The 23998-nt window shown below is 33.6% G+C and overlaps 1 protein-coding gene across 1 annotated transcript in view; it reads right to left on the reverse strand.

Annotated features, from left to right (window-relative positions):
- Positions 1–7569: 7569 nt before the first annotated feature.
- The window catches only part of CPSF6 (cleavage and polyadenylation specific factor 6, 68kDa), a 27000-nt gene continuing 10571 nt past the window's right edge, over positions 7570–23998 (reverse strand). Inside the window, exons 4-10 of the mRNA XM_008575232.1 lie at positions 21243–21388; positions 20152–20325; positions 18961–19465; positions 18511–18626; positions 17692–17845; positions 15660–15852; positions 7570–8974 (exon numbers count right to left, since the gene is read on the reverse strand). Coding sequence (XP_008573454.1) covers positions 15663–15852; positions 17692–17845; positions 18511–18626; positions 18961–19465; positions 20152–20325; positions 21243–21388 — 1285 coding nt within the window. The 3' untranslated portion in view covers positions 7570–8974; positions 15660–15662. The remainder of the gene's footprint in view (positions 8975–15659; positions 15853–17691; positions 17846–18510; positions 18627–18960; positions 19466–20151; positions 20326–21242; positions 21389–23998) is intronic.

Consider the following 23998-nt stretch of genomic DNA (forward strand, 5'->3'; position numbering starts at 1 on the left):
GTGCTTGAAACAGATCTTTCAGTTCTTGTGCCTTCCCTTTACTGGCTGTATTACTTGGGGGCTGAATACATGCTCTGAACTGTTTCCTCAACTATAAAATAGAATTACCAAACACAACTTACTCTTTTCTTACATTAACCTATCACTAGATGGCAGCACATGACTAACATTTAAAAATATTTAAGGCACTCTAAAATAAGATACCAGCTTTCACCTCCAAAATTGACAGATTTTTTTAAAGCATCCATTATTGAAAAGGATGTGGAGAATCACATACAGCTGGGGTGAACGTAAATTGAGGGCAAATTAATGTGTCAAAAACCTGAAATATTTATATTCTTTGAATCAAGCAATCCAAGAAACTTTCTGGAAAACAGATTTGCACTAAGATTTACTTATAAAGATATTCGTTGCAGTATCCTTACTACTAGTCAAAAATATAGTGATAAGACCTGATTACTGGTTAAAATTATGGTATAAATTGAAGTACCAGCTAGCTATTAAAAGTAGCTTAAAAGTACAGTCTGTCAATCTTAATGTGCATACAAATAACCTGGGGATCTTGTTCACATGCAGACTCTGAGTACATAGGTGCAAACTGGGGCTGAGATTCTGCATTTGTAACAAGTTCCCAGCCCAGGTAATGTCAATGTTGCTAATCTTAGACTACTTTTTTCTCATCTGAGAGGATAACAATTAGACCACACTTTTAGAAACAAACTTTTAGACCATTTAATAAGAAAATGTTGATACTCTAGAAGCCTTCAACTGTCCCCCATATAACCTACCTATATACTCTATAAAACTGATTTGTTCATACAACACATGTATCCAAGAACTTATGCTCCTATTGAGTTATGTTTACTTTTAGTCAGCTGTCTGTTTTTCAACTATGTCAATAGTACTTTTTCCTGTGATGTCCTAACTTAATATTATGTAAACCAATAACAGGTGGGTGTGAAGAGAATTGGTTCAGTGAAAACTGAGTTAAACACTTTGGAAACACTCGATAAAGGTGAATCACTTTAAAAACACATTAGAACAGCTAATAACAGGAAAAAAAGGGAAATGCAAGTATTGGTAAGGATGTGGAAACACTGAAAACCTCATGCATTGTTATTGAGAAGGTACAATGTAAAATGATAGTTATTGTGGAAGTTTCATAATTCCTCAAAAAGTTAAACATAAAAGGGCCAGCCCATGGCTCACTTGGGAGAGTGTGGTGCTATAACACCAAGGCCATGGGTTCGGATCCCTATATAGGGATGGCCAGTTAGCTCATTTGGGAGAGCATGGTGCTGACAACACCAAGTTAAGGATTAAGATCCCCTTACCGGTCATCTTTTTTTTTTTTTAAAGTTAGACATATAATTACCATATGATCCAGCAATTCCACTCCTCAGTATATACACCAGAGAATTAAAAACCAGGACTAACGAACATAGCTGTGAACCCATCTTCAAAACAGCACTATTCACAACAGCCAAAAACATCCTAAATGTTCACTGACAGATGGAAAAGAAAATGTGGTATATATACACACAATGGAATATTATTCACACATAAAAAGGAATAAAATTCTGACACATGCTACAACATGGATGAACCTTGAAAACAATATGATAATTGAAATAATCCAGATACCAAAGGACAACTATTGCATGGTTCCTTTTATATGAGGTAGCTGGAAGAGGCAATTTCAGAGACAGAAGTAACAGATTTTGCAAGGGGCTAGGGCAATGGCAGGAATGGGGAGTTGTTTAACAGTTTGTTTCCAGATGATGAAAAATTTCTGGATAGTGGCAATCTTTGCATCACATCATGAATGTACTTAATGCCATGGAATTGTACACTTAAACATGGTCAAAAGGGCAAACTTTACGTTATGTGTATCTTGCAATTTAAAAAATGCTGTTGACTTAGCTCTTACAATTCTAAGTTCATGCTAAAAAAAAAAATAATGTGGTAGAATTACATGTAAAGGACACTTATTCATTTGAACATCTATTGAACATTTATATGCCTCACGCTGATATAGGCACTTGGATTTAACAGAAAATAAAACAAGATCCTTGCTTTCGTGGGGCTTTATATTTGAGTGGACAACATGTTGTGTCAGGTAATATATTCTTGGGCAACAAAGAACAAAGCGGAGTAAAAGGAGGCAGCAGGTTCCAATCTTCAATAGAATGATGAAAATAAACCTCATTAAGATACCTGTTATGCAGATATCCACAGCACTCTAGGCAGGGAGGCTGAGGCAGAAGCATGTTTGAAAATCAAGGAGGCCACAGTGGCTGAAATGGAGCATGGGGGAAGGTACTGGAAGATCTGGTCAGAAAGAGAGGCCAAATCATGGAGAAACTAACTGTAAGGACTGCTGAGGCTTTACTCTGATAGAAATGGGGACCTACTGCAGGGTTTTGAACAGAGATAATCTAAACTGACAGTTGCGCTGAGAATAGACTGCAGGATGGCAAGAGCAGAAAGCAGTGAAATAGTAAGTGGTACTGGGTATTTTCTGATGGTAGGGACAAAAGATTTCCTGAAGCATTGGATGTGTGGGGTGTGAAGAGTCAAGAATTACTTTAGTTTTGGGACTAAGTTTTAGTTTTGAGCAACTGAAACTATGGTATTAATATTAGCTGCTGAGGAAGACTGCAGGTTGAGCAGGTAGGGAGGTGGGAGGGTGAAAAATTAAGAGTTCATTTGTGGCATTTTAACTTTGAGATGTCCATTAGATATCCAAGTAGAGATGTCCATTAGGCAGTTAAGACTCCAGTTCCAGAGAAAGATCTGAATTGGAAATATAAATTTGGAAAGTGACAGCATATATGTTACTTACAACTATGAGACTGGATAATAGCACCAAGAAGTGTAGGGGGACTAAGCCTCCTGGGAGTACCCCAAAATGGAAAGGTTAGGGAAGAGAAACAGCAAAGGAGACTAAGAAGGGCGTAAGGAATAAATGTAAACTTATATCTTCATTTATGACTCCCTGCTTTCACTGTCTTTTTCCATTAACTGATCAACAACCAGTCCTAGCCAAGTCTGATAAGAGGGCATGTTCTGTCCTTACTATGTAAGCAGGGGGAAAAAGTGGCAGAAGGTTAGTTAAATTTAGGTAAATTACTGCCCAGGTATTCTGAATAGGGATAAAAGAGGAGGTGGGCCATTAATCTTCCTCCCCATTAGTTCCTATTCATATAGTCAGATCATTTAGTAAGTTAAGGACATTACTGCCATAGAAGTTTACTGGTAGGCAGTCTCGGTGGATATAGGGACAGTTAAATGATCTCTGCCTGTACACGCCAGAAATAAGTCTCAATTAATACAACACAAGTGGGGATCAATGCATGTAAACATATAATAAAGAGTAACAGGAAACCTAACAAAACCTGGACCACGATTTTTTTTGTGTGTGGCTGGCCGGTACAGGGATCCAAACCCCTGACCTTGGTGTTACAAGGCTGTGCTAACCAGCTGAGCTAACTGGCCAGCCTGAACCACAATTTTAATGGAAGCATGGAAAGGGATCCATGATAGTAGCTTATTATTTCTCATATGGTTATTTTAATTGTTTAGAATTGTTACCTTTAACATACACTGAAGCTTGCAGGTGAGAAAACAGGAGCCTGATATAACACCCAGCACACAGATATTTATTGAAATCACAAATTTATTACTGTTTAAAAGTACCCTATAATGTTTCTAAGCTAACTGATGAAATATTTTTTGCTGTAATCTAAAAACATTTTTACTTGATGTAAGTCTAATAAGGTTATTAATTCCTTAAAACTAGACAAATGTTTTCTGAATCCTCGATTTAAAAAACAGCCCAGAAATCCTTCAGGTTCTTCAATTCTAATTTTAGCCAGATATCATGAGCATCAAAATGCCAAGATATAAGAAAGCCATCATCTAAAGAGGGTGGCCTAAAAAATACTGACAACACTCCAATTTCTGTTATACTGCATAATGCCAACAGATATTAATTATTCAAAACGATACGCAATGGTTAACAAACTATAAAGCAAACAAAAAAGACAAACTACAAAGTCTTATCAAAACTTTGTTTTATTTTCAATACAAGATAAATAACCATGCTTGTTACCAGTGCAGTTTAAGGCCAACAATGGCCATATAGCAAACTGCTGAACAGTCACCTAAATGCTAAAGAAAGAAAAGACAAAGTAAACATTAAACACAAATCGCAATTACAAACATTTTAATAAAATGGCATGAGCTTTTTAATAGAAGCTAATATGGAAGTCTAGTTCTTGCGGACATCAAAAAGATGTCTATTTGATCAAATATCACCTTACCTTTTGGACAGAAATCTTACTGTGGAGTCACCATAGAATCAATAGCTAAAAATTTAAGACTTTCTTTGGCCTTCTGATATTAGACAAATAATTTACAAACTATGATTAAGTAACTCATGAATACTAGTAATATGATACAACTTTTTTGTTAAGGGCTTTCCATTAAAAATTGTAAAACAACTTTGTAAGGCTGTACAGGGCTGTAAACTACTTTGCTAATATACCATGGGATGCAGAAGAAAAAGGAATAATAAATAGACCTTTTTTTAAGGCTAAAGTCATCAGTGTTATAGATGCATTCCTTAGAATACATTATGATTTACCCCAAAGGATCCTTTCCCATTAAATACCACCTGAGTACTACAGTTTTCAAAATAAAAAAATAAACAAACATGAATTCACCACTGTATTTTTAAGTAACTTAACTTACAGAATGCTGAGAAGTGTTATGCAATAACAGTGCGACAAAAAGAACACACCTTCAAAATGAAATGTTTTTACTAAATGCAAGGTCTATCTATGAAATTAATGTAAAAGATTTACACCCATGGTGGAGTTTTAGGATACTCCCACATGAAAAACTCTTGGTAGTATTTACTATCTGCAGATACCATTTCAAGATTTGTGTGACTTCAATAAATTTCTACCTAATACTTTATAAGACCCCCATTACGATACGTTAATTAATATAGCAGGGAAGTCTTTAAAACATTAAAATCTGTCTGTATATAACCAAGTGTTGTATGTCCCATACAAAAAAGCACAGTAGCTGCATACCCAGATAGTGAATGCCAACAACCTGAAATTTTAAAGAAACATTGGTTAAGACAAACCTAAATCAGTCGGAACAGAATACAACTGGCTGAATATTCTGAATATTCATAAAAATTCACATTGCTTCTTTCTAATGCCAAGAAAGAAGAACATAAGCACTTTCTCCCAGAAGCCTAGACATTTTAACACATTTTTTCTATTTCAACTTACAATGAAACTTTAATCCTGAATCCTGGTTTCTCTAAATTGAAAATTTCACATTATGAACACAAGGAATGCCACATGTAAGGCCACATCTTAATAAATTTATAATTTTTGGTTGACTATTTATTTAAAAAATTAGTCTAAGGCTTCTAAGAGTCAAGTTGCTAAAAAATAAAATACACCAGTGTTTAAACTGAAGGTTAATGTTAAACACACACACACTGTAAGAACAGAAAAATAGAATGCTTTGCTACAAAAATCCCACTTAATACATTTTAGCACAAAAAATGTCTAATATGTACAAAGCGTGCATTTAAGTACATACAACTGGGGAAAACATTTACAGAGGGCTATGGGATGCAAATGAACTTGAATAAAGTTTAAAAAGCAGTGATCTGTAAGACAGTGAGAATCTCAATACTATATTCTCAGTAAAGAATTAGAACATAAACCTCTTGAGCTGAAGTTTAAAACACAAAATTGGAGCTATCTTATAAGATACAGAAAATGCAATGATCATTCAGGTATGAAAACCAAAATGTCAAGAGCACTCCAACAGAAAAGTCTTGTAGTAGCATCTCATTGTAAGAATAGTATGTATTTAGGTTATTGGCACATTTAAATACATAAGGGAAAGAGAAAGTCCTTCCCCTTTCAATAATTTTCCCCTTTCATTATAAAATATTATACAACATTCATTAAAACCTCCATGTTTATTTTAAGAACTGACCTTCGATTAGTAAAAAATAAAAAAATGTTCTCCACAGGAGAATTAAATAAAAATAATATCTTAAGCTACAAATTATTTGTGAACTCCAAACTGTACCTTAGCTGCTTAAGAACATTTTAGGTAAACAGGCCATTAAATGGGCTAAACTATGATTAATAGCCCTGCAACTTACTGCATATCTTGCTTATGAAAATTGACAAAATAAACACTTGCAAATTTATACTGGAATATCCTTTCTACAACATACCTCCTTTAACCAAAAGCAGCATATTCAATTTAAAGTGCTGCTTCAGAAGCAATACCATTCAGGTGCTGTACCCACTCATCCATAACTTTACTACTGGCTGAAAGGAATGTGACTGCATAGCACTAACAAATGCTATGGTTTAAAATTGGACTCATTTATTTTTATATCCACTACAGTTACTACTAATTAAGAAAAAACAGAAACAGTCTCTGAGACACATTTTTTTTTTTTGGTGTCTATGCAAGGGTTTATGTCTTTGGATTATTTTTATACAGTTACATTTTAAAAAGGTGGTTTTTTTTGTTGTTTTGTTTTGTTTTTTTTTAATAACACCAGCCCATAAACAACAAAGGGGGTATAGAGAATAAAACAAGTTTTGCAATTTTCACCTTTACTGCTATACATTCATGTGTTATCAGGTAGAAAAAGACTTTGTAAAATTACTTGGTCAATCCAAAAAGTTATTTCCTTCTGACAACACTTACAATAGCAGCAAATGATTCTAGCACACACATTGTCTGCAACAAAAGTCATGTAACGAGATCAGCCAAGCAGGGAGAACAGTATTATAGAAGGAGCAATTAAAGGGTTCCACTGATAAAAAATGGAAAAGGTAAATGAAGGATTTACTTCGTATAAAATTTCCAGTTCCATTTCAAGTTCAAGTGCAGTTAGATTTTTGTGATTCCATTTTAAAATTGTTCAGAGAAAATTTTATTCTCTGGACATTTTACTTACCTTTTAACCTTACTATATTAACTAATTTCCCTTGTAATATATTTATGTCCACACTTCTTCACATTAGGGCATTGTAATTAAAACAATAAAAAAGATTTTGAAAATGACGAAAACTAACACCGCCTATACACAAAACAAGAAAATCGATTTTGATACAACTCTCAATGTTAAAAAGGCAACTGCATTTTCAACAAGATAAAACACTTAAAAAATCATTCTGAGAGCACAGTTCTGGTAAACATCAATGTTCCCATGCACAAATATACTCCAATCACAAAATGTTTTAAAATAAAACTGGCAGTACTATGGATAATTCAAAACTGCTAATTTTGTGAGTAGTAGTATGACAGCAGACAAGATGAAACTGAAGAACGGCAGTGGAAATCTCTGGAGGGCTTCTACAGTTGTATATTACATAACATCTGTGATACCTAAATATCTTACTCATTGTCCTAAAGTTCAGCTGTACTTTAAAAACCAGTGTGGTGTTATCAGAAGATCTTTCAAATATAATCAGATCTTAAAAATATATTAAAAACAAATTAACTTGCTTGAGGATTTTAACTCAAATTTCTGAAGTTATGATTTAAAACTACCTTCCTATAAAAATATCTAATCAGTTTGACAATCTGCCTCTGCTAATTTTGCAAATTAAGAACACATGCCAGGCAGGTGCTTTTTAATGTGGGCCTATACGTAAGGCAGTTTTGGGAAAAAACAAAAAACAAAAAACAACCCTTTGATTAACTTAACTAACTTTACCATGAATCAATAGGTTGCATGAATATACACAGAATTCCTTAAACTGTGGAGACAGGGTACACCTGTAATATCCCATTACACATACTGGAGAATAAAACTTAGTGTTAATAAACATCACATCTTCAGAAATCTACACCAACTGGAAAATAAAACTAAGGCTCTCTCTACTCACATTTACCTGCGGCACAGCTGTATTTACACTGCCTGTGGCTTCAAAATGAACCACAAGCACCATCAATAAAAAAACAGCAAATAACTGCAGCATCAAATCAGAACTGTCAAAATATTTCTTCAATGCTAACAGTTCACAATTGTTTCAGTACATCTGTGTTGTAATTAAGCTGCATTACGGTAGCAAATACGTATGAATTTTTACTAAAATGTTAAAACCTCAAATTTTTTGATCCCTAACACATTGACCGGGTTGCTGTCTGTCAAATTTCCATTTTTACAAGTTTACATAACATTCAGCAAAGTCACAAGCTAACTAGGTAAAAACAGCTAGAAAAGCAGAATATAGAAATATTAAATATCCACGTAATCACCTATTCTAATATCAAAATCAAGGGCAAGAGACACTTAATTAGTATGTTTAATTCACTGAATGCAAGATTAGATTGATGCATATCTAAAAATGCTATTGCAATGCTTTTTTAAAGGACAGTAAAAATGTTGTCATAATAACATTATCTTTAGATATTGCTGAACACAAGACTTTCCCTGAGGTGTAAACATCAAATAACTTGAACAGCTTTACACATCAGCCCCATTAAACAGTTTATTACAACACTACATCTATTGTAATCAAAGTGGTGCTGTTTACAGACATTATCATATGAACATTTTTAACAAGAACAAACTACTATAAAAACAAGCATTTACTTGACTTTTTTTTTCCAATTGCTTGCACATTATAATGGCCAAATGTATATAACCAGTAATAAAGTTGCAAAAGCTATAACTTCTAAAATCACACGGGTTTCCTTCAAATAAAACAGTTAAGCAACATAAAAAATAAAAGTAGAGCTACTGGTTACCATTTATGCAGATTTGCTTTATTCAGATCTATTCCTGTTCATTTTATCCATGAATCCTTACAGGTTCAGTTCAATCACAAGAAGTAAACTGCTGGACAAGCGTCATTTTTCCCCCATGAAGACTGTTTTGTCTTGGAAGGTGTTCCTCTTCCTTCAGCTGTAATGTGTCAAAATTTGTGATGTAGATTTTGCTATTCCCCATAATACACAGAAAAATGCTGGCTTAACTATACATACACATGTCGTGCATCTACTTCACTGTTATGTATTCTAACACAAAATAAGAATTAACTGAAACAGTAGCTGCATCTGTGGTGGAGAAATGCTCCCAATTTATCTGATGATGAAAATTGAGACATTCTGATTTCATTCTTAGATATTACTGACTTTTTAATTTAATGACTGAAACCAAGGAAAATATAGCAGCTACTGTTTCTGTGATGATGAAACATTCATAAATCATCTTCTAAAATATGCATACTACAAAAATAAATGAGAAAATGCTTGGATGATTTTAATGTATTTTTCATTCACCCACATATCAATACTATATTAACTCATTTAACAATTAAATGCTGAACTGAATATAAAATGCAATAACTTATTTTACAAATTAATTGTATTTATTTGACAGGATACAGGATCTTCTGCAGTGGTTATAAATCAAATGGTGATCCATATTACAAAATTGAAATAAAATTTATAAGTAGCTCAGTATGGACATTTAAATAAATGACATCCACATACAAATCTTTAGACATAATACAAATTTAAAACATTTACTTTCACTCTATTCCACCTATACTGAAATATCTAATATATATAAACTAACTAAAAACAAGCTAAATGGGAATCTACAAAGATAAATTTCATTGAAAACTCACAAAGGAAAAAAACAAAAACAAAAAAAACAAAGTTGATAAACTAAAATTTCAAGAATACATATATATGCAAACTTCAGGTAGAGGTTCACAAAAGAAATATTCAATTAACTTGGACATAGTGATCATGAAACACCATATATTCATAATATAAACTCCAAGAGAGCATTTCAACAATAAAGTGACTTTGGAGTCAAAAGGGCACAATGTTTAGTGATATCTTGCCATAAAAATAATTCGAAAATGCTTTATGCTCTACAATTAAGAGTAATTTCTGTTGAAACTATAAATTTTATCTTTTACGTCCTTTCTTCCCCAACTATGTTGTAAGCATCTTAAGAGCATCAGTATACATATACATTCACACTGCCTAGCAGTAAAATATTTTAACTGCAAAATGAAAAAAAACAGATGTTATAACCTTGGACTTTCACTTTTAAATAGTTTCTATATGCCCGTATTTTTGAAAGAGATACTTAAGCCATTCCTAATTTTACCTTTTACTGCACCTTCATCTTATGGGTATGTTGATGAAGCCATTTAGTGGAATTAATTAACAGAAAAAATCCAAAATGGCAGCTTTCAAATGTTTTATTATTTATTATTTGCAATGTACTTTTAGAAATCTGGTAAAGCATTAAAAAGAGCCAAGGCATTTATTCTAATCTGAGAAAATAATTAATGGGAAATTCATAAATGTTACTGCAAAAGAATACTATCTCCCTAAATTTTTCTGTTGTGCTGGGAAGGATAAAGAAGAGAGATTGGGGTCATAAACAGGGAAAAATTATTTAAAGTCATAGTGAGCAAAAAATATTCAACCCTTCCAAAAAACATATTGCATATACTGCAAACTCTATATCATTGCAATTCCAGTGGAAAATTTTACTACTTTTTATATAGAGAATCCTGTTTGTGACATTACAATACACATCTTTATCCAAGACTAATCTTTTGTTTATATATTTTATTGAAAGACCTTTACTATTAATAAACTTGATTTTTACCATACAGACATATAAAATCTGGGGGATAGTCTGGCAGTTTTTATTTATATTTTTAAACACTTTACATTTATCCACTTGGAAATATGAAATTTACAATCTCAAATGAAAGCAAATTTGAAGGCAATACAACCCATTTCCAATAATCCAATTCCATAAGATAGTCTCAAATGTATCAGACATCTACATAAACAAAAATATCAAAAAGAAGCTTAAAAGTGACAAATACATTCAATGCTCATGTTTTCAGAATACCATTTGGTCAAATCCATAATGTCAAAGCCACACAATTACTTTGCTTTAGCTATCAGTTATAAAAGGAAGGCCTATGTCAACAGTTGTTATAACAACTAAGAAGACAAAAGGAATCTACAGCTCTTTAATAAGGTCTGTAAATTAAAGTGAGCACTAAGTAAAATTTCAATACACAGAGAAGTACCTGCATTTTGAGATAATGTAAAATCAAGCCATTATTATTAATAACTCAAATCATGAGTACTTCTATTAGAAACTTATCTATGAAAATTTGTTAGCATCAATATTTTAAACTCATGGTAAATTCACTTTTTAGGTTAAAGATTGAAATATATATTTGATAGGGCTCTTATATATATATATACATATTATATACATTTTCATATTAATATAGTGAATTAAAAGGATTCTCATCTAATTTTAGAGATACAGTATTATTAACTCAATGAAATAAAACTCACTTTTCTCTATCTGAAAACTCCTTAATGACAGGAATGGAAATGATATGGGCAAGACAAGTATCTGAATACAAGTTAACTATTTTTAAAATCAAAATTCCTCCTTATGTTGAATAGAACATATTATACAAAAACAATTCTGTTTATTGTAGATGTTGACAAAAAGTTCCTTGCTACCAAAACATTTCATATTTTTATCTTTCTACCTCTGAACATAGTACTTACCTCATTTTAACTAAAGCATTTTATTACTCTATAAAACATACATAATTGTTGCTATAGGCAGTGCACTGAAAAGTAGAAATAAACTTTATCACAGTAAAAGAAAAATCAGCTCTGCCTCCAAAAGATTCACAAAATGGACATTTCAAAATGAGCTGTTTGTTATTCAGAACTCACTGTGAGAATTAAAACATGCTACCACAGAAAGCAAATTCATAAATTTGGATAGCATAAATGGCATCCTTTTTGGCCATGAGGTTTTCTTTAAACAATGCTAACTAAATATTCATTCAAAACATTATTTATTCAAAACAATCTAATTTACAAACTAAAACAATGGTTGTAAATTTAACACTGAGATGAAGGTGAAAGAGCAAGGTGACACATTGGCATTGGATTTTTTTAAACAGGGAACAATCATTTGTAAACAAAACTATATTCTTAAACCACAGTGAGCAAAACACTACACACCCATTCAAGGGATCACTTCCTACCCTCTCTTGTCACTTTAAATAAGATAGCTGTGTAGTCAGACAGGTTTTGCAAATAATACTAGAGCCATGGGAAATTAGGGCTAAAGAAAAGAGAGCTAGCATATACAAATGAAGCAGAGTAGTTAGGATATATTGTAAAATACAAGGAAACACGGGGCTGGGAAATATTAGACAGATCTCAGATGACCTAAGAGTTCCAGAAATAATTTTAAAATCTTATTACAACCAGTATCACTCACCAGGTAATTAAGAGAATTTAATTTTCACATAAGCCTCAAAGCAACACTAACTCTTAAGGAGACGAAATATCCTAACAGGCAAGAAAGAATTTTTTGTTCTTTTGGTTTTGTTGGTTTTTCCCAAATTAACAGAATGTTATAAGCTGAATAAGTAATGCTATGCATCTTAAATCTTGCACAATAAGAACAAAATCTAAGATCATAATATTTATGGTAGAAGAAAATAAAACACACAGCAAAGGAAAGTATAGTAATGTAATCCAGAGCCTATACCCAATGCTTAAAAATTCTATCAAAGAAATGGATAACGACTTGAGCATATGTAAAACCTCATAAATCAGGAAGAGGAAAAGCCTGAAAAAGAGTATTTTAAAAAAATAATTTGGTTTCATTACTATTCAGTACACAAAGAAAAACTGTTGGTAACAGAAATTTGCTGATTACGGCTGTTCCAAACAAGTAATAAGAGGATCACAACCTAAAAGAACATACTCAACTATGACAGTGAAATTATTTCTGTAAGAAGTGTACAATCTTAAAGCAATGAGCTACTTTTATTTTGCTCAGGGTGGTCTGAGAATAGAGGCAGAAATTACAGAATATTAAGCACAATGTATTTACATACTGAAATTTACAATATTGATATTTTCCATTAAGATATTATCTATTTGAACTTAGGTACTGGATGCTTTTAGAAAAACTAATACATTTTTAAAATGAGAGAATGCAATTAACATTACTAACAGTTCAAACACACAAAAAAATTAAGATGGGACAGACATTAACAGCTTGCCAACATCATTGTTTCCAGTTAAAGAACTTGCCCTTTTAGCCATTAACCATCACTTTAGTAATAGAATACATTATTGTTTTATTTGTTTACAGACTTACTACTGACATTCATATTAGCTTTCAAGTCACTCTTACTCCATTTAGTCCGTTTAAGATTTACATGAAAGCTCAAAAGGACTCATATTTAAAAACTTCTAAAGAGGTCAACAACAGACCTTATTATAATGGTGATAAAATTTGCAGATAGTTTCTAGCTTAAAAAATGTTTTCACTTGAATATATTTAATCCCAGTTCCCACCTCTTTGTTCATGTCTACATCCACAATAAATACTGTTTGGTATGCCAAAGGTACAATAATCCAGGACAACAGAATTTTTTGCACTGAAAATGCTTAAGTAAAATTTTGCTTGGATGAAGGCACATACAATATTACAACTCAATTCTGATTAATGTACAAACAAAACATGGGAATTTTGGTATGGTACATCAGTGATTAAGAAAAAATGTCAACAATAGTTTGAACATTAGGAATTCATAGTTAATGTCTGAATGTAATGAAACTCAAGTCATGATATATTTAGGTGTACCCATTACTAAAATGTAATATGAGTTAATTCAAAGTATTTAAAATTAACCATGGACTTTTCAGAAAGAGTTTTCTTAGTTGACTATACTAGTTTTACAAAAACCAGTATGAAAACTGTCGTTAACTAACTTTGGATGTAAATTGTTTTAGAGGCCCCTTGACAGGCACATCCAAGTTTGGAGATGACTAAAAATGGTATTCAAGTTTCATTATCATGCCTTCAGTAACTAGAAGCTTGTTAATAACTCACAAAGTCTAATAAATACATAACACGATAAATGAAATGGCTGATGTAGTTTAAGCATTTCAAGTAATAACCTGACTATAATCCACCTTAAGCAACTGATGGGCGCTGAGAATTTTTTCGTAAGACAGGATCAGATATTTTCAACTCAGTAAAATAAAAAAGCACTACATCTTTAAAATTTAGTGTTTAGATTTACATAATACAACATTCAATTCTTACATCCAAAAACAGTATCAATTTCAATAAGCTCAGTTTTAAAAATAAAAGATGCTTTGTCTCATATTAAAGGAATGTTTTGAGAATTATTTATCTTAAACTTTGTAATACTATATATAGAGAACTATATAAAAATTAAAGTTTTGATAAATATTTGAGCTGCATATTCAAAATGCAAGGAAAAGTATTAAAACCGGCCTTTTCACTTCAAAAAGCCCTTAAAATTGTAAATAGTGTAATAGCTTATTTGTGTTCCATAAAAATAAGACTTACATGCTTATTTTCTAAATAGCGTTATTTGAAAAGGATCTCATCTCCTAAAATATGTCCATTATTGTTAAAGAAACTGCTTTCTGTCACAGAATTACATACACTTGATAAAGCTTATGATGTTGCTCATAACAAATTAAATAGTAACAATTACCACGACTGTATTTTCAATGTTTCCTATGATTACTGAAATAATCACATAAAGAGTATTTACCTATGAGGGGGGGTTGGTTTTAGCTTAATTTAATTTGGATATACCACCAACATATAAAGAAAAAATATTTTTGTTTACAGAAAAACCTTTGTGTCACACGCACAGTCTTACAGTGCCATCCCCCCACTCTTCACATGAATAAATGCTGTTCACAGATATAAAATAAAATTAACGTGAAAATGAAGCATAAACAGACAACTCTTCCCATTTTATGAAAATGTACACAAGAAAGTTTTAAAATACAGAAAAAAGACAATGATTATGGTTTATGAATGAAACATCAAAGAAAATTATTCCAAGATTATTCTAACCTGGGATGTATGGCTTGATAGAATTTAAAATTTTTAGATATGAAGTACCCTGAACCCATTTTAATTCAGTAACTTTTACATCTTTGCAAATTAAAGGATACTGTTTCTTTTCTTTTAAAAACAAAATCTGTGTATTAGGAAAACATTTTCTAAAAAACATTAAGAAAAAAATCTCTTTCAATGCTGAGAAAACATCCTCCTGTATTATAAAATATTATAGTGTTACAGAGTACCTTAAGTTTTAGGGACAAATGAAGTTAGTTCAAAAGAGAAACTTTAAAGAATCCAAGCACATAATATATGCATATATATGAAATAACTCCCAGTTTAAATCACATGCAAACTGTGATTATGAGAATCCCAATTTTTAGATTTTAGAAGTACACAATGAGTCCTCTTGATTATTTTCCTGCTTTACGACCATTAATTTGAAACCTAGAAGTGACAACTCAGTAATACTCAAGGATAAAAGGTAAAAATTTTTACCTGTCTTTACTTACCTGTTGTCTCAGATGTTTTTTTAGAAGATTAAATTCAGAACAAGTAGTTGGGCCATTTAACGTAGGTATATACTGTATAGACAACAGCCTTGGAGTTATAATTACTGTTAATAATACACATGCTAAATGTAACAAGAACAGGGAATACCCACCTTCTAACGATGACGATACTCTCGTTCTCGGTCACGTTCTCGGTCACGGTCTCGATCCCGATCCCGATGTCTCTCTCTTTCCCTGCTTCTCTCTCTATAGTAATCATCATGTCGATCTCTACTACGGGATTTATGACGCCGACTCTTTTCTCGTGATCTACTATGGTCCCTCTCTCTTGATCGTTCACGTCTTCTAAAAGAAATTACTGGATTAATGCTCTCCATAAATGGATAACTCAAAAAGACATTCAATATTTTGGTGCTTTAAAAATCTAAGAAGTCAAAAAATTCTGTGTAATCCTAGTTTAGACTCACTATACTGACCTGCCAATAATGACTTACCAATTCACCAATAAGCATGAACCAGAAATTTCATTTTTTAGAATATTCACTGAAAAACTGGGAACCAGGCATACCATGGAAATACATCACATCATCTATTTAAACTAGTAGCCTCAGACAGACACACAATGTTTATTGAATAAACAAAGTTAAGGGAGGGAAAATTTCAAAGTACTTGTATTTTAAGCTAAAGAACATCTAGAATATAGTTTTTTTAGATATAAAATTCATGAAATCATTCAACATACAATTGGGCTTAAGTACATAAAAATTACCACATATTAAAATAGGTTACTAAGCCTATATAAATATCAATTTTATATTTCTAGCTAACCAAAATATGCTTCATCAGGAGCATTATCCACTAAGAAACTTTCTAATATACATATGTTTGGGGGAGGAGCGGAGGTAGAGGAGAAGCCTAACAATTAGGACCAGTAGAAAACAAAGGACTGGTATAGCATTCACACTGTATTTAATAAGTAGAAATGTTCCATGAGCTGCCTTTAAAAAAAAAAAAATAATTTAACCAACGTTTACTGCCTAAACGACTGTTAGGAATTCTGCTAAATTTGTAATAAGGAAATAATAACTGTCTATCGGTTTAAATGAGAATATATTTTTATCTTTTATTTCTGCTCTAGACAGCTAGACTTAAACATTACTAGGTGCTATAAAGCTCATTGATCAAGGTAGTTCTTATTTTGGACTTAAAACTTAAAAAGAAAACGATACAAGATATGGTCTTTAGCAATGACAAATTTTTCAGACAAAGAGATCGTTTCTTTGGGTCCAAAAGGTAATAATTATAAAGTTGTGGACCATGTCAAAGGCTAGCTCCTTTCCCTTAACTTAATTAAGAAGACTCTACCACCAGACAAAGTACATTAAAGACCGATCTAAGAATATCATGTGAAAACTAAAGATCTACCTTTCGAAAATATGTAAAATTTCAAGGTTAACAGTAACAATAAGAATAGGAACTACCTAACTTAAAAACCAAAAAGAAATAGACCATTCATTCATTCACTCACTCCCCCACTCAAGAAATATTTATTCAGCACTTATTCTGTACTAGATACCATTTAGGCATATTTTAATGAACAGGATAGGTAAGGTTCTTGTCATCACCCAACATGTGTTCTAGTTGGAAGTAATGTGCATTAATAACAAACAAGAATAGGTTCCAGTAAGTATTATGAAAGAAACAAACAGAACGAAATGATAGACTAACCTGGGAGAAGACCCCTCCTAAGAAGTTAGACTAAGTTGAGACATAAAGGATAAGGAGCCAGGCATGTGAAAAGCCAGGGAAAAGGGTTCCCAGCAGAAGGAATATAAAGTACAAAAACAGTGAGGTGGTCAAATGCTTCATGTGTCCAGAGAAAAAGGGAGATAAATATGGCTGGAGAATAGTAAGTAGGTGGAGACATACCAAATTAGGCTAGAAAGATAAGCAGGGACTACATTACACAGTAGCACCTCAGTGTTTACAGTCTCATTCGAAAAGAAAGTGGAAGCCTTTGAAGGGTTTTAAGAAAACACCTAATGTTTGATTTAGTTAAAAAAAAATCACTCTGGCCGCTGAATAACAGTAAGTATCAAAGCCTTATTTTAGAGTCCCACACATAGTATTTTTTCCATTTGTAAACTATAAGTTTTAAATAGACATGAGACAGGAAAGTTTTACCTTGATCCAGAACCATATGACTTGGACTCAATTCCATGAAGGCAGTCTTGCAAAGAGCTAATAAGAACTTTGCAACGATCATCAGCAGATACTTTGGATTGTTTAATTAAAGAAATTGCAGTTACCAATGTCTCAATAGCACTCCCATAATCACCTGAGGAGGAATGAAGTCAAATTCTGTTTTCAAAATACTATCAAACCACTTGGAGTAAGAGTGATAAAACATTTTACAAAAGTAGTATAATTTAAAATGACTACAGAAGCCGTCTCTTTTTATTTTTTTATTTTTTATAAGGTGACCGGTAAGGGGATCTCAACCCTTGCCTTGGTGTTGTCAACACCACGCTCAGCCAGTGAGCAAACCGGCCATCCCTACATAGGATCCGAACCCATGGCCTTGGTGTTATCAGCACCGCACTCTACCGAGTGAGCCACAAGCCGGCCCTGAAGCCGTCTCTTTTTAGAGTTTGATCTTTTGAAAAGGCTTTTCATGCTCATGAAATTGATACTATTATTATAACTCTGTGAAGAAAGTTATCATTTTGCAAATTGGAGAATAAATGAGCTGCCTTAAGGCCCCTGAACCATTAAATGTCAAGGCCACAACTTAAACTTACACTTAATAACTTCAAGTTACAGGTCTATTCTGTGACATATAGCTTCCTTCAATGCTTTTTAAATATATAATAGGAAATAATTTGGGAATAGAAAAAGAACTATTACATGTAAATGACCTATCTCCAAGAATGCACTTAAGTTTTCAGGTCATTACTAAAAACATAAAATAAGAAATATTAATACAGGAAGAAATATACAAACCAGCACTGGCATCAGACACAGCTCTTGAAATAGCACTGCTTGAGATTGCCCTATTTCTATTCATTATTTCTTCAAACTCAGCTTCACTCAATGGTGTTCTTGCAGTATCCATTTCCCTATAAAATAAAAATAAACCTTAAATCACACTCAACAGATTTCCTAAGTTAGTCGTAATAGTGTAAAGCAATTCATACTAGCTGCTTTTGACATTTGCCTGAGACAGTAGTTACTTCTCCAGACTGAAGCACACTATTTTTCCTAAAAAGAGAACAAGTCTAAGCAAAATTCTCTTACACCAGTATCTTTCAGCTGAAATAAAGAAGCAGCTCAGAAACCTCATCTCTCTGGAGGGCAGAAATGATATATTTACGTACCTACAATACAGTATTTTTCAGTCATTGTTCCTATCTTTTACTGACCAAATATGTTCATAGATACATACTAACTTACCTTCCAGGCGGTCCATAATCACCCCTATCATATGGTGGAGGTCGGCCATATGGGTCTGTTGGTGGTGGACCTCGGCTGTCTGATGTAGGCATGCCACTATTAGTTGGTGGAGGAAAGAAAGCCGGATTCACATGTGGAGCTGGAGGTGGGGCACCTGGAGGTGGTCCAGGAAGATGCGGAGGAGGAGCAAGTGTAAGGGGTGGCCCAAGTGGACCAGGTGGGCGAGGTGGAAAGGGGCCTGGAGGTGGAGGTGGTCCCTGTTGTGGAGGTGGTGGACCAGGAGGGGGGCCATAGCCTGGAACTGGAGGTGGAGGGCCAGGAGGAAGCGGACCCAATGGCGGCTGCCCAAAAGGTTGTCCAGGAAAAAGAACTGGTGGTGGAGGGCGATCTCCTCGATTAGGAGGCCCAGCTAGAGGAGGAGGCAGGACCTGACCAGGAGGTGGAGGACCTGGTGGACCAGGTGGGCCTGGAGGACCTAAGGGTGGACGTGGTGGAGTCTGTCCGGCTACAGAATAAAGGAGAGAGAACAAAAAAAAACACTTCAATAATAGGATATTTTAACCTTTATATGCCAAGATTATACTTTTAATGCATAGCTCATAGACCAAAATTCTTTCTCTTTAAATGAAACCCATATGGTAAATGCTACGTTAACAACTACAAAGGTAAAGCATATCCTTACAAATTTAACAGTCTCAATTTACACTTGAGAAAAATTATTGAAACAAAAACTTTAATAAAAAAAGATTACAACACTTAGAGATATTTCCATCTTTCAGCGTACACACGCTTATTACAGTGAAATCACCCACCTTATATTCTACTCTGATGCCAAGCTAGAAAGTGAAACAAGGAAAAATGGTCTTGAAAGGATTTTTTAAGAGGTAAGAAAATAAGACGGATGTAAATATTCTATATATAAGTCAAGCAAGTTTGGAGAAAAATAAAGACCTTTTAGGCCAAAAATGGGTATTTCCTCTATGCTGTGCCCCATATGCCATGGAATCCTAGTTTCCAGGAACAAAGGCCGAGTTCCTTTAACAAGATGCTTGATCAAATTTCCTGGATTCCAAAAATAGCATAACAAGGAGAGTAAGTCACATTAATAATGCATTACTTGAAAAAGAGAGAAAAGGAAAAGAGGTATTAGGCAGACATGTTTTATCCGTGGTAATTTAAGAAAAGTTTTACCTGGAAAAGGTGGGGGTGGCCCTCCTGGTCCTGCTGGCCCAGGAAATCTGTCCCCACCGGGAACAGCCCCTGGAAAACGTCCCCGTCCTCTACCACCTTGTGGAAATGCTGCACGTGAACTGCCTCCTGGAGGACCAGCTTTACCTTCCCCAGACATTTGTCCTGATTGTGTAGCTGCAAATATCCAAATACTCATAAATAGCACTTATTAAAATAGTTCTCTGAAATGCAACCACTGTTATAAGAAACAACTGTATTTCAGAGTTCATTTATACATATATTAATTTGCAGATAGATGTCCCGGGCCTGGGCAAACTACATGAGAAGTATTGGTTAGGAAAACATTCACATTTGTTTAAGTTCTTTTGATGTCTCAAAATATACAAGTTTAAATGTATTTCCAATGAGTAAATATGAACTACTTTCAAAATACCAGGACTCTGCAGCAGCCAAGACCAAAATTCTTCAACAGAAATCTTAATTTCAGTAGCATAGAGCATTTAAATTTTGTAACATATTCTTCAGTTAAGTCTTAAGTGCTAAAACATTAAAAGAAAAAACACCACTTGAATTTCTGTTAATTACATGATCATCCATCGTATCTCTTTAAATGATAACATTCTAAGTATGTGATGGCAAATCTTTTCTATATTCACTTTAACAAGTGCTAAAAGGTCTTGGTGCCAAGTAGGAAATCAAGAAATATTTTCTGGTTATCAGTGGTCTCTTCTCCACCATAACACATATCCACATAGCTTTCCTGTCCTTCAATCTAAGGATAAGAATATAGTCTCTTCCTTTCTCTACAATGGGAATGACAGGATAAGAATGGCAACACTACAGGACTTGCACTCTGTTATATAGTACAGGGTCTGTTACATCTAGAGAAAAATGGAATGGGAGTAGGTTTCCAGTATATGGGCCCACAGTCATAACCAGTGATTAAATCAAATTCAATGCATGGACTTTCCAAAATGGATTCTCCAATGAACTAAATATTAAGATGACTTCCTCAGCATAACACCTAACAAATGCTAGCAACATGGTTAAAATGCACATCTTTTAATAAAAGCCTCTAAGGGATTGCTTACTTTTCCTGGACTGCATTTCAAATTGACTCAGGAACTGTTTATTGCATGGAGTTACAACAGGATTCTGACCATGAAGTTCTCTTTTAGGCAACAGATCCATCAGCTTTTTTGAAGATGCTTCAGATCCAACACCAACGAGGGCAAACCTAAAAGGTGTTTAAAGCAGTGAGGGTAGAAAGTGAAGAAGGATTAGTGTTACTGTTATTAAAAAGGAAATGATCTGTTCCAAAGTCCCTGCAAAAATTTTTTTATTAAAGCTATCCAAGTTCACACTTTGATGTTTTATTTTTAACATACCATAGAATTCAGTAATTTAAAAGGTACAATGGTTTTCAACATATACAAAGTCTTGCAACCATCACCATAATCAATTTTAGGACATTTTTATCATCCCAAAATAAATTCCATACCCATAAGCTGTCACTCCCCCATTTCCTCCCATTCCTCAACCCTAGGCACTAAATCTATTTTCTGTCTCTATGGATTTGCCTGTTCTGGATATTTCACACAAACAGAATCATACAATATATGGTCCTTTAAGACTGCCTTCTTTCACCTAGCATAATGTTTTCAAGGTTCACCGATATAGTAGCATGTATCAATACTTAATTTCCTCTTACAACTAAATAATATCCCATTATAGACATACCACATTTTAAAAAAATCCATCCGTCATTTCATGGATATTTGGGTTGTTCCCACTTTTTCGACTCTACAAAAAGATGCTCAATATCATTAACCATCAGGGAAGTGCAAATCAAAACCACAATGAGAAACCACTTCACACCCAGTAGGATGGCTATAATCAAAAAGATAATTAACAAGTGTTGGTGAGGATGTGCAGAAACTGGAATCTTCAACATGTTGCTGATGGGCATGTAAACATTGTTGCCACTTTGGCAAATAATGTGGCAATTCCTCAAGAAGTTAAGCATAGAGTTAGCATATAACCAAATAATTCTACTCCTAGGTTCCAGAATTTGAAAATATATGTTCATACAAAACTGGTACACAAATACTCATAGGGGCATTTTCCTTAATAGCCAAAAGAGGAAAGGACACAAATGTACATCAACTAATGGATGAATTTTTTTTTTAAAGTGCTATACCCATATAATGAAATATTACTCAGACATAAAGAAATGCTGATACATGCTACAATATAGATGAACCTTGAAAACATTATGCTACATGAAAGAAGCCAATCACATAGGACCACATATTGTATGATTCCATTTATATGAAATCTCCAGAATAGGCAAATCCAGAGATGGAAAGTACATTTGTGGTTGCCAGCAGAAAGGGAGAGAAGGAATGGGGCGTGACTGCTGATGGGCATGGGGTTTCTTTTTTGGGGTGATGAAACGTTCTGTAATTAGATAATAACAATGGTTGTTCCAACTTTGTAAACATAGTTGTCCCTTGGTATCCGAGAGGGATTGGATCTAGGATCCCCATGGACACCAAAATCCACAGATGCTCAAGTCCCTTATACAAAATGGCATATTTTTAAACAACCTACACACTTCCTCCCTTATACTTTATATAATCTCTAGATGATTTACAATACCTAATACAATGTAAAAGCTATGTAAATAGTTGTTACACTGTATTGGTTTTATCTGTATTATTTTTATTGTTGTATTTTTACTTTTTCTTTAACCCCCAAATATTTTCAATCTGTTATTTTCCATCTGCAATTGGCTGAATCCATGGATGCAGAACCCAAGGACATGGAAGGCCGACTGTATACTAAAAAAATCATTGAGTTGTGTACTTTAAAAAGGTGAATTTTATGGGATATAAGAAAAATAAATTCTCAATAAGAAAAATAAATTAAAAAAAACTGAATGATTGGGCTGACCAGTTAGCTCAGTTGGTTAGAGCATGGTGTTATAACCCCAAGGTCAAGGGTTCTACTCCCGTACCAGCCAGCTACCAAAAACAAACAAAACAAAACAAAACAAAACAGAATGATTACCAAGTTGTATAGTTACAGGATATTCTAAATTATTTGTGGGTGGTATTCTAAATTATTTGGGTGTGGGGGGAGTCACTCTTAGGAGCTTAGATCCCTTTTCTGCCTAATGTTCAATGTGGTCCCTTAACTAGATCTCTTGTTCTAGTCAACAAATTCTGTTGTTTCATCCAGGATTATTATCTTGGTTCACAACATTTAGAAACAATATAATTCATGTAACAAATATTTACTGAGGACCACCTCCTACATGCCAGGCACCATTCTAGGTCTGGGGATACAACAGTGAACAAAACAAAATCTCTGATCTCATGGAACTTAGTCTAGAGGGAGGAGACAAAACAATAAACGAGTAAAATATAATAAACAGAAAAGAAAGGAAACAGAGACATGATAGGAAGGTGGTATTTTGCACAGGGTGGTCAGGGAAGAAAACTCTTAAAAACAGTTAGAATCCTGAATGAAGCAAAAGAGTAAGCCAGATAGATATATGGCAGGAAAAGTAAATGTGGAGAGGAAACAACTAAAGGTCCTAGGTAGGAATTCAAGTGAGAGACGATGGTGAATTGGACCAGGTGGGAGAAGTGAAATTGGTGAAAAGTAGTGAGACACTGCATATACTTTGAAAATATTCTTAGTTTAGTATAAACAGGCACAATCTTTTTAGAGAACTAAACAATACAAAATAAGCATATTCTTTATTATTCTGCATCTAGCAATTTTTTTTTTTTTTTTTTTTTTTTTTTTTTTTCGTGACCGGTAAGGGGATCGCAACCCT

This window comes from Galeopterus variegatus, unplaced genomic scaffold (genome assembly GCF_000696425.1).
Source record: "Galeopterus variegatus unplaced genomic scaffold, G_variegatus-3.0.2 Scaffold1159, whole genome shotgun sequence".
NCBI classification, from domain to species: domain Eukaryota; kingdom Metazoa; phylum Chordata; class Mammalia; order Dermoptera; family Cynocephalidae; genus Galeopterus; species Galeopterus variegatus.